This window comes from Engraulis encrasicolus, chromosome 16 (genome assembly GCF_034702125.1).
Source record: "Engraulis encrasicolus isolate BLACKSEA-1 chromosome 16, IST_EnEncr_1.0, whole genome shotgun sequence".
Classification (NCBI taxonomy): domain Eukaryota; kingdom Metazoa; phylum Chordata; class Actinopteri; order Clupeiformes; family Engraulidae; genus Engraulis; species Engraulis encrasicolus.
In genome coordinates this window covers 41,337,924-41,350,423 of record NC_085872.1, presented here as the reverse complement: position 1 = coordinate 41,350,423, position 12,500 = coordinate 41,337,924, and the positions used below count along the sequence as shown (strand labels likewise).

Sequence of the window (12,500 nt, the reverse complement as noted above, 5' to 3'; positions counted from 1 at the left end):
ATGAACTCATTTATTAAAGTCACTCAGTTAATTAATGCAATTTCATTAATTAATCTTGTTGCCCTACCTTTCTTGCCATGCACATTTGATCTAATGTCTGTGCCAGTTACATTTTGATATGTTACTACATGAAGCAATTTTTGAGCAAGAATAGATCTCAACCGGTCACAGTTCAGCTACAAATACATATGTATGCACCCCCCTTCCCTCCTATAGGCCTACCTTTCCCTCTCTCATACTCCCTGTCAGTGGGAGGGGTAGTGGGTGTGTCTGTGATGTATGGATGCGTTAACTTCATGTCTGTTAAGACCAGGCATTCCTATATGCAGACGTTGTGTGAATAGGCAAGTAGGCCTTTGTAAGGTATGAAAGTTGGTATGTCACATAGGCCCCTATATGCATTTGTGCTTACATATGAGCCTGCAGTTACATTGTGTTGGAGTCATGTGTACTAGAAACCCATTCTGTATTGTGCACTGTACACCATCAATGAAAAAAACCCACAGAGACAACAAAGAAATGAGTTAAGAATGCCTTTTATTTGTTGCATCTCATGGATATAGTTCCACAAATTCGTCTCTGGAAAACATTAAAGTCTACTGTCAATATGTTATACAGATTAATAGCTACCCACCCATTAATCATTGATATACTGTATTTACACGTTTACTGTAGCCAGGATGACCACGTGCAGCCTACTTTACGCGTTCAAGCTGTGCAAAATGTGTGTAGCCTATTATACCCAAATCTACATCCACACAAAGTCGACAAGGATTCATTCCTTAATTTTATTCTTCACATGATTTCATTTTTATATTGTTGCTCAGGATTTCATTCTAGTCGAAATGAACATTCGAGGCTATACTGTATACCCGCAGAAAAAAAGCGACAGGTGTAAAAATGAATGTTTGGTATTATTATTATTACTTCAGTCTATGTTTCGTGCACTAAATCAGTTAGCACCAGCAACTAACATACATGGGACAGACATGCGATGCTGCACTGTCCCACCCACCTCGCACCAGCAATTGATTGCAGGGGAAATCAAAACGAGTGCAATCGAACAACAGAGGGCGCATAGCTCCCCAGTTCATGCCTTGCAGACGCGTGGCTACGCTGCCAGAATGCTAACCAGACCGGTGCAGCACAGCAGAGGCGACCCGTGGCAATGGCTATCTCCCTGCCTGTGATCACTTGCCTCCACCGGCACCGCTACAGTACGCAGGCACCGCGGCGATTTCCAATAACCCGTGTTCCAAAATTGTGCGAGTTTCCAATGTGATATAAAGAAATAAAAACCGACGAACAGCCCTCTACGAATCGCTCTCATCCTATGAGAACCAGTGGGACTGTGGAGACTGCAACATAGTGGAGAGAATAGTTCCTCTCCGCGTTGCCTTTTGTTGCGAGCGCCGTGTAGCGCTGTGTCAGTGCTGCATTGCGCTCTCTGGTTGTGCGTGGCTACGGGGCAGCCCGTAGCGAGAGGGGGAGGCGAGAGAGAGAGAGAGAGAGAGAGAGAGAGAGAGAGAGAGAGAGATGTCTTGTATATATCCATTTTTGAGAGACAGGGACGACCCCATATGTATGTGGTCATGTAGTGCCGCATTTAGTTGAAACAATAGAGGATTTGTAGTCCTCACACAGCCACATTATCACACTATTTTTACGCATTCAAAGTATCATGACTATGTCACACTGACCTGAATTGTTGTAAATAAGTTCAATCCACTACAGTGTTGTTAAATAAAAGCATTAGGCCTATACGAATTCATTAATTATTGGAGTCACCAAATAGTTTTAAGTAGCCTACTGAAAAAGTAGCCTGTCAATAAATGACAGTCGTCCGTTATAATATGACCTCTAGATGAAACGGAGGACAGGGACATGGTATAGTACAGCACTTTACAGCAGTTAACCTTTTGTATACGGAAAGATGTTGCAGTCTATTTAGGGCATAGTGGGTAAGTGTGCCTCTGTACGTTGGGTCTCCTTCTGGAGACAGAAGTCCCCAGCATACTTTCCCACGCACAGGCTGCAATAACCATGACTCTCTGTGTCAAATGTATGCTATGATATTAGGAGTTGTTAACATGAACTGCTTTCCACTTTTTTGTTTCATTATTCATAATTTATTACCATTGTAGGACCCTGTTATTGAGCACATAACTATTTAACAACCTTACTATTCCACCAATTTGACTGCAGTTTTAATATTCCTTTGTAAATGTACTAAGTACACACTTACACATGTGTGACCATAGCCTTATGATACCCCTTTCTTCCGTTTCTACTGGACGATCAAGTTACATGGTCTGGGAAATGTTGCAGTCAACGGAGGGGCTGAAAGAAGAGCGAGAGGGTACTATACGTGTGAGTGTTTGTGTGACAGTCTGTGCGTAAGAGAGAGAGAGAGAGAGAGAGAGAGAGAGAGAGAGAGAGAGAGAGAGAGAGAGAGAGAGAGAGAGAGAGAGAGAGAGAGAGAGAGAGAGAGAGAGAAAGGAAGCGAGAGAGAGAGAGAGAGACTGCAGCATCATTTGAGGGACTCTCACATGCAGTGCAGTAGAACGTGCAGGTGAGGGAGGAGGAGGCGCGTGGACTGAGAATGCGGGACTTGGAAAAGACGCATTTATCCCGGAACACTTCATTCATGTACACTGGGGCTCTGCCGGAATCATTGCCTGTTTCTTGTTTCTGATCAGAAAGGCAATGAAAGGCGTTTCGATTTTTTCTAGCTTGTAAAATCCTTTGGAAAATCACTGTTGTTCAACTTAACCGTAAGGGAATCTATCCGCTTGGCACTACTACACTGCGGGAAAGCTTAAACATTTCTCTTCCGCTGTATTAAAAGGTAAGAGGACAACCTTTCATGAAGCATTCTAACAATCCTAAACGTGTCGTATTTCTAGGGAAATGAGGAAATACGCTAGATAGCCCACTTCACTGTCCCGGAGCTGAAGTCGCGGACAGTTCTCTTTTGTGTTGTGCTGCATTGCAGTTTGAAAGACTGAAAACGGAGGACTGACTGGCTCTCAAGTCGAATTCAAATGAAGCCAAATAAGTGAGGAGAACTGCATTGTATTATTTTATTTGCACAGGTCATCTATTACTACTATACATTTAGCCGGACAGTAAGAGTCAAGTGGATTTATTACAGGTAAATGGATGAAGCCCCCGTCCCTAGAAGGAATTCTAATTTCATTACATTGTGAACGTGACTGGGAAACTAAAGAACTGTGAAAGCAAGCGAAGTGAAACAGTCACAAAGACCCACTCAAAGAGCTGTTCTGCGGCTTATCCGCCAGTTCCGTTATTATCGGAGGTGGCGTGCGACGTGAGAGCATCCATTCCGGGCAAGCGGAAACTGCAGCAGCGGAGACAGTAAGAGAGGGAAAGAGAGAACCATGAGGAGCAGGAGCCTTGGCGCAGTGCTCACCGCGCGCTGCTGCTACCTCGTGCTCCTCCTGCAGCTGCTGACTCAGCTCCAGCCAGCCAACTCAGCGCTGCGATACCGCGTGGCAGAAGAGGGCCCCGCTGATGTGCGTATCGGAAACGTTGCGGCGGACCTGGGCTTGTCATCAACCGGCATCGGTACCGGTGATGTGACCTTTGCACTGGAGTCAGGCTCAGAGTACTTCAAAATTGACAATGTGACCGGGGAGCTAACAACTACAGTTCGCAGGATTGACCGCGAGCGCCTGCCACAGTGTCAGATGATTTTTGACGAGAATGAGTGTTTCATGGATTTTGAGGTGTCTGTCATTGGACCACTGCAGAGCTGGGTAGATCTGTTTGAGGGCCGTGTGGTCATCACTGACATCAATGACAACACCCCCTCTTTCCCATCTCCTGTCCTCACCCTCTCAGTGGAGGAAAACAGGCCCATTGGCACTCTCTACCTTCTGCCCACTGCCACAGACCGTGACTTTGGACGCAATGGCATTGACCGCTATGAGCTCATCCAGGATGGCATGGGACCCTCAACTCCATCCTCTCCCTCCTCCCAGAGGCGCCCCGGAGGAGGTGGGCCTGTGGGACGAGTTGAAAACGGAGACCGCCGGAGAGGCCCTGACCCAATGACATCAGGCCCGGCAGCAGGCGCAGGAAGTGGCGCCAGAAGCAGCGTGTTTGAGCTGCAGGTGGCCGACACACCTGACGGGGAGAAGCAGCCCCAGCTCATTGTCAAAGGCCCGCTGGATCGAGAGGCCAGAGACTCCTATGAGCTTGTGCTGCGGGTGCGAGATGGTGGCAACCCTCCCCGCTCCTCACAGGCCCTCCTCCGCGTCGCCATCACAGATGTGAACGACAACAGCCCCCGCTTCGACAGAGCCGTGTACGAGGCAGAGATGGCGGAGAACACCCCACCTGGCACACCTGTGCTGCAGGTGCGCGCCACGGACCGCGACGTTGGCGTGAATGGCCAGGTGGAGTACGTGTTTGGTGCAGCCACTGAGTCGGTCAGGCGCCTGCTACGCCTGGATGAAGCCACCGGCTGGCTCAGTGTCCTCCACCGAATCGACCGTGAAGAGGTGGCCCAGCTCCGCTTCACAGTCACCGCCCGCGACCGCGGTCAGCCGCCCCGCACTGACCGCACCACTGTGGTTCTCAACGTCCGAGACGAGAATGACAACGAGCCAGTGGTGGAGATCCGGAAAATTGGCCGTATTCCGGTGCGGGACGGGTCAGCTCTCGTCCCCGAAAATGTCTTGGTTGACACCCCTGTTGCCTTGGTGCAGGTGTCAGATCGGGACCAAGGGGAGAACGGGGCAGTGACCTGCACTGTAGTGGGAGACGTGCCTTTCACCCTCAAGCCAGCAGGTGAGACAGCCCTGGCCCCGCCGCCAGCCGCTGACGAGGCCTTTGACAGGAACCGCAAAAAATACTTTCTTCACACGTCAGCGCTGCTAGACTATGAAACCACGCGAGAGTACAGTGTGACCATCGTGGCAGTAGACTCAGGCAGTCCCAGTCTCTCCAGCAACAGCTCCCTCTTGGTTCGAGTAGTGGACATCAATGACCATGCCCCCACCTTTGCCCAAAACATGATAGAGGTGCACTTTGCCGAGAACAATGCTCCAGGCGAGAGGGTGGTGACTGTGGTGGCGGCGGACGCAGACAGTGGCAAAAATGCCGAGATTGCCTACTCCCTGGACCCCTCTGTCAACGGGGCCTTCTACATCGACGCCGACCACGGGGACATCCGTGCCACGGGGTCACTAGACCGCGAGGTGCGTGAGCGCTACGAGTTCCGGGTGATCGCCAGGGACAAAGGCACCCCGTCCCTGCAGGGCTCTGCCACTGTGGTGGTGCAGGTGACGGACAGAAACGACAACCCGCCCAAGTTTGTTCAGGAAGTCTTCACCTTCTACGTGAAGGAGAATCTGCTGGCTAACAGCCCCGTCGGCATGGTGACAGTCACAGATGCTGATGACGGAGACAACGCCGAGCTGAGCCTGTATGTGGAGGACGACGAGGCCGAGGCGGAAGACGGCGAGGCGAGCGGGAGGAGGGACGAGGTGTTCTCCATCGAGAACAACACGGGCACCATCTTCTCCTCCGCCTCTTTTGACCGCGAAAGGCGCAACACTTACACCTTCCGAGTGCGGGCAGTCGATGGTGGCGACCCACCTCTCTCTGCCACCGCCACCGTGTCCCTGTTTGTCACGGACGAGAATGACAACCCCCCCTCTGTCACGGCCCCGTCCAACGAGTCCTACGCCCTCCTGTCCCCGGCCAGCAGCGCCAGGACTGTCGTGCGCACCGTGGACGCCTCGGACAGGGACACGGGCAACAACGCCGACCTCCGCTTCACCCTGGTCGGGGGCAACCCCTTCCGCTTGTTCGAGATCGGTCCCACCAGCGGGGTGATCACCCTGACGGAGCCCCTGGAGAGGAGGCACCGCGGCCTACACCGGCTGGTGGTGCGGGTTAATGACAGTGGCGTGCCCTCGCTCTGTGCCACGGCGCTGGTGCATGTCTTCATCAACGAGACGCTGGCCAATGCCACGCTGGTGGATGCACAGGTTAGTCACAGTCATTAATTGCACTGAGCGGTCGCAGCGCCGGCCCTGCTTGTGCTTGTGTAGAGATAAGCACCACTGAGAGGGTTTCACGGTGAATTGTGCAGTGTTAATTCAGCATGTAGAGAGTTTAGCACTCTTCCAGTTGGGACTACTCTCTAAGTGTTGAATTAACACTGCACAATGTGCTGTTTTTTTTCTAAATGATAAACTTGGATTAAGAGCATGAAGTATGAAATGCTTTTCATCTTTATTTACTTTCCCATCTGAAAGCATATACAATAGTGAATGAATGGATGAATGGATGAATGAAAAAAGAAGCTGCAGCAAATTGCTGAACTACACAAGGCCCAAACATTTAGCAGATATCCTATTCATCTCAGTGCTTAGAAAAATGAAAACCACATTTTCTTCAAGGAGGAGGCAGGCAGTGATCTCATCTGAGACAGTCATTGTTCACGGACAGTTTTAGAACAGAGCAGAGCAGAACACACTCCAGACTCACTGTAGACTGAAGTCTCATGGCAGTTGTGGTGAAGTAGCTTAAGCTCTTTTGTGTCCCTGAGTCTTTGGCAGCTGCAGGATGGCATCTTTGTCAAATCGGCATTCGCTTGCTTTCTCTCCCTCTGCTCTGTGCTTTCTGTACTGCTTGTGCTGCTTCTGATACACATACTTCAAGCCCCCTTCTAGTCTCTCTCTCTAACTCAGTTGCTGCAGTGAGCTGAATTGGTTTGGTCTGCCTGCCTGCCTTTACTGTAAGGCATTCAGGGTTACACAAGTCAGAACAAGGGCCAGATCACATGGATGGGTAGTAACACAGTAATGCAAGCCACACGCACGAGCCAAATGTTCATTTACCGCCCAAACTGAAAGGAGGCGAAACCCTAGATCCCAGAGAGTTACCGGGCCTGTGTGGACGGCAGCACGCAGGACAATAACAGAGGCCCGTGTTGTAGAACAACAGACTGTGGTAGTGTCTCAGATTCAACACAGTGGAAAAGCTGATCTGACAGGCAGTGGCTGCTATGTAAGTGACTCTCCTAGATGTCAGCGGATACCTAAATGCAGTGTGCTTAATTTGTTTTTGTTTGTAACTCATTCCTACTTAGCAACTGTCAATCATTCTAATTCAGTTCTTTAATGATATATATTTCCATTTTTACCAAAATAACAAAGCATACCATCTAAACTTAGAAGCATATAGTTAGGTCTCATTGTGTAGATCTGCTTTAACATCTATCCCACAGTGCCTTGTAATGCTAAGACATGGGAGACAAAAGCCTCAAAATGTTCCTAGATAAAAGCACAGGAACAGTTAAAGCAAAGCAATATATAGAGATACAATGGGCTCTCCTCTGAAACTGCTGCTTATTATAGCAGGGTATCACACAATAGCACACATTCACACACACACACACACACACACACACACACACACACACACACACACACACACACACACACACACACACACACACACACACACACACACACACACACACACACACACACACACAATGATGACACACATACAGTATAGTCAGCTCAAACAAGCATACTTCCAGCATGGTATGATTGAAGATAGAAGCTGGGAGATGGTAATTGAAAGACTGTGTGTGAAAACAAGAGAGGTGGCTTAAATAGCTCAGCAAAGATACTCTTACAGTTTCTCTCTCTCTCTCTCTCTCTCTCTCTCTCTCTCTCTCTCTCTCTCTCTCTCACACACACACACACACACACACACACACACACACACACACACACACACACACACACACACACACACACACACACACACACACACACACACACACACAGTCTCTCTCTCTCTCTCTCTCTCTCTCTCTCTCTCTCTCTCTCACTCTCTCTCTCTCATATTTCAGCTTCCTCTGCTCATTTAATTGTTCTTACAGTAATTTGGGTCATGTCTCATTCTGTCCCTTGATTAATTTTGGACCATCTTTTTTCTTGGAATATCCCACTGTGACTCAGAGAGAAAAAAAAACTTTTGATCATTCCGTTTTTGTATTTCACTGTATCACACTGTGCCTTGCTTCCTCCATTTTCCCACCCTGCGTGTGTGTGTACTGTACTGTAGGTGGCTCGAAGCCTGGCAGCACCGCTGTCGCTGGACATCGCCGGTGACCCGGACAGCGAGCGGGCCCTGGGCAAGCAGCGCCTGAGCGTGGCCATCGGAGTCCTGGCAGGGGCCGCCGCCGTCATCCTGGTCATCCTGCTGGTGGTGACGGCGCGGCAGTGTGGCGCCCAGGGCAAGAACGGCTACGAAGCCGGCAAGCCCGAGGAGGATCTGTTCAGCCCACCTGCCTTGGCCCAGTCGCAGGCCGACAAGCGAAACGGCACGGGGGAGCGCGGGCGCAAGCCGCGACGCGACGGGAAGCGCTCCACCGGAACCTCCGTGAAGGCCGAGCGCTCGCTGTACAGTGGCATCGTGACGGTGAACGGCTGTGCCGGAGGAGGGCGGCACGACGAGGAGGACGAGGAGGAGGACAGCACGAGTGCCAGCGAGCGCATCGCCGCGCGCTACTGCGCCGCCGACGGGGATGCCAGCAGCCCGCGGCTGGGCACGGCGCGCCGCCACCACCACCAGTCTAGCCCAGACCTGGCACGCCACTACAAGTCCAGCTCCCCGCTGCCTGCTGTCCACTTGCTGCCACACTCACCCCCTGTGGAGGGCAAGAAGCACCAGGCTGTTCAGGAGCTTCCCCCCACCAACACCTTCACCGGCAGCAACGGGGCCGGCACGTGCAGCGCCAACGCAGACGCCATGTCCCTGGGGTCAGACCAGTGCTCCGACTATGGCTGCCAGGCTGGAAACAAATATGGAAAACAGGTACCACACGCTGTACATTGTACTGTCCACTATTTCAATGTATATGTATATGTATATGTATATGTATATGTATATGTATATGTATATGAAGAGCTTCTTTCCAATATGAGATATATCCATTTAGTAGAATTTTGGGAAATTGACATTTTTTGTATTGGGCATTCCATTGAATTGCATTGCAAAATGCATTTTTATACAGGTTTAAAAAGTATGTTCTTTAAATATTTGAATGGCAAGAAGTTACACATAGGTGATAGGACTTCTTCCAATATTAAAATGAAAAAAGTAAAAAATGGTGGATATCTCATTTTGGAAAGAAGCTCTTCATATATATATATGTATGTACAGTGTATATATATATATATATATATATATATATATATATATATATATATATATATATATTACACATAAAGCTTCTATTGGAGACAGAAGATGTAAGGAATTGGCACAGAAAAGATTAAAAGAGCCTCTGCCAATGCACACAAAGAGGCTGTGCAATGACCATAAAAGCCAGAATTTCAGGGTAGCTTGAATGTCTAACTAGCCCTAGAGAATGGGACATTTTGGAACAAGTGTGACATAGTGCTTTGATACGCCTGGAAATTAGATAGTTGGACCTGAAGCACAGTTCATAAAAGCCGGTCATGAATGGACCCCTGGTTATATATAGCCTATTTGCCTATAAGTAGATTGAGCTCCAATAGCAGGCATTACACTCCAGGTTCTATTAGGACGATTTTTTTGTTGATGGTTCTGTATAGGTACCGTATAGCATGCATTGAAGAGATGCGGCTCTCACTTAATCAGACTTTCAGTTGGTTGCCAAGGGCGACATTTGCAGATGAGTGAAAAGGACTTTCACATGACCATGACATTCACCAGATTCTCTCTCTCTCTCTCTCTCTCTCTCTCTCTCCCTCTCTGCTTTTGAGTAACAAGGCTATGGAGTGATGGAGAGTGAGTGGGTGCAGTTGTAACTGGTTTTAGTATGAACTGAACCATTTTCAAGGTTTTTCGCATTCAGGATCACAATGACCCGCTAACAGTGCCTTCATGTTGTATGTTAATCTGTATGTAGCCTACTGTATGCTTTGACAGTGAACATTTTTGAACAATTCCTTCCTACATCCAACTTGCAGCTTATGATATGATTGATGACTAGACCTATACAGTATTTGTCAAGATGATGTGGATTAATGAACTGTTTTGGAAATTAGAGACTGCTTAGAGCAAACAAAGGATTGACTCGTTTTCTTTTGCAATTTAAATGGTAGAAATGTGGCAGACTTGACAAGTTAATTTTCCTTATTTTTGTCACTTAAGGTGTAAATGTTAGCATTGTGTTAGGGGTGGTACGGTTCACAAAATTCACGGTTCGTTTCATATCACGGTGTCAAGGTCACGGTTTTCGATTCTCTACGGTTCTTTTTAGTTCATGATAAATGGTGCAATGGGAATATTAAACAATATTTATATAACTGCAGTTATAAAGTGATGATGCGCAAGTTGAATTTGACCTTTTGCATGTGTCTGAGAACTGCCTCTTGTGCTAACCTGCGCTTGCACTTAAACTGTCGTCAGCTGATGTGCGCTGTCTGAGCGTTCCAAATGCCCTCTTTCAATTGGCTAATAGAATCGGACTTATCACTAAATATCCTACATACGGTTTGTATAAGCTTATAATGTGAAAATGGTGTGATTTAATTGTCATCCTCGCATTGGTCTTATATGCTAATGTTTTAATCAGAGACACTGGATAAGATACTCCTAGAATCTTTGTTTTACATATTTTTCTGGGCAGTAGGCCTACATGAATTGCGGTTTGCGACGGATTGCACGGTTCGGTTCGGTATGTGTGTGAATTGTACGGTTTCGGTTTTCGGTGCGGTTTGTGCCATCCCTAGTGTGTGTGTGTGTGTGTGTGTGTGTGTGTGTGTGTGTGTGTGTGTGTGTGTGTGTGTGTGTGTGTGTGTGTGTGTGTGTGTGTGTGTGTGTGTGTGTGTGTGTGTGTTTGAATGTGTGCCTGCATATGCCTGCGTGTGGTTCAGAAAGAGAGTGTATTTCATAGGTCGGGTGTGAATGCCTTCACCCCCCACCTCTGCTAGAGTGTGGCTGTTATCATCCTGTCAAGGGCTCTGTGACACTTGCTCACAAAAACCCTAACACCTGCCACTGGCATCCATGGGTATGTTAAATTGTCAGCTCCGGGCTGCTGAAAAAGCAAAGTGCGTGGATTTGGTGGATTGCAGCAATAATTGAAGCTTTTCAGGGCCTGACCCCACTGCCTTCTCCCTGCATGGGAATCATAGTGACATTTGACTGACAGGACCTTTTTTATTGCCTAACAACATGGCTCTACTTAGCCAAGAGGCAGGCGGGGGTTTATCAATATAGCATAGCTAAAGCGGGGGGAAAAACGCTCAAGTGAAAGAAATGAAGTGAAGTTAATGAAATAAATATATGTAGAAAGTGCTGACGTGGTTGTTAGCAGAAAAGGCGGGCCTCCCCCCCCCACCTCCTGCGCTTCTTAATCAATTCATACATGCTCCTGTGATCGTGACGAGCATCAGGAAGGTTAATCCATTACCGAGTCAATCCTCTTTAATCTGCCTTTCCAGGGGGAAAAGAGAAGGGGGAAAAAAACTGCTTAGTTGGGAGTTTGGGGGCTAACTCCTGACGGCCTAATGAATTATTGATCGGGGCCGTAATTAACTCCTGTACCGCTGCAACAGTGCGGGTGTGTGACCTACCCTAACATCAGTTCATCCCCCCTCACGCCACAGTCACGTGTCATTAGGCATCACATGTAGATGTGCTGCTGCATGTGCATGTGTACTGTCTATGCATGATGTGTGTGCACATACTAGGTGTGTGTGTGTGTGTGTGTGTGTGTGTGTGTGTGTGTGTGTGTGTGTGTGTGTGTGTGTGTGTGTGTGTGTGTGTGTGTGTGTGTGTGTGTGTGTGTGTGTGTGTGTGTGTGTGTGTGTGTGCAAGGCGCGATTTGTCAGAAAACCAGAAGGGGGGATAAGTTTCAGATTTTAAGCAATATCAATGGAATTACATTAAACTGTGATTAAAATTATGTGTCCAAAGTGGCGATATCAAAACCATCAGAGCAGGGGGGACAATCCCCCCCATCCCCCTCTACAAATCGCAACCTGTGTGTGTGTGTGTGTGTGTGTGTGTGTGTGTGTGTGTGTGTGTGTGTGTGTGTGTGTGTGTGTGTGTGTGTGTGTGAGAGAGAGAGAGAGAGAGAGAGACAGAGATGGAGAGAAAGAGAGAGCGATAGAGAGAAAGAGAGAGAGAGAGAGAGAGAGAGAGATAGACAGAGAGACACACACAGAGAGAGAGAAACAGACAGAGAGACCAAGAGAGAGAGAGAGAGAGAGAGAGAGAGAGAGAGGGAGAGAGTAATGAAACAAAAAAAGTAACTTCAATGCAATTTGTGGCTTCATGTTTGATACGTAGATAAACAATATTGATGAATGATGTCTGCATGTATGTTATGTTTGTGTGTTTGTATGAGGGAAAGTGTGTATCACTGCTTTGTGGATACAGCCTACATGATGAAAACATCCATATCAAAAAGGCCATGTGACTGTGATCATTCATGTATCATTGATGCATAG

The 12,500-nt window shown here is 48.0% G+C and overlaps 1 protein-coding gene across 1 annotated transcript in view; it reads left to right on the top strand.

Annotated features, from left to right (window-relative positions):
* The first annotated feature begins 3,401 nt into the window (after positions 1–3,401).
* The window catches only part of pcdh7a (protocadherin 7a), a 31,758-nt gene continuing 22,659 nt past the window's right edge, over positions 3,402–12,500 (top strand). Inside the window, exons 1-2 of the mRNA XM_063219633.1 lie at positions 3,402–6,020; positions 8,116–8,868. Coding sequence (XP_063075703.1) covers positions 3,402–6,020; positions 8,116–8,868 — 3,372 coding nt within the window. The remainder of the gene's footprint in view (positions 6,021–8,115; positions 8,869–12,500) is intronic.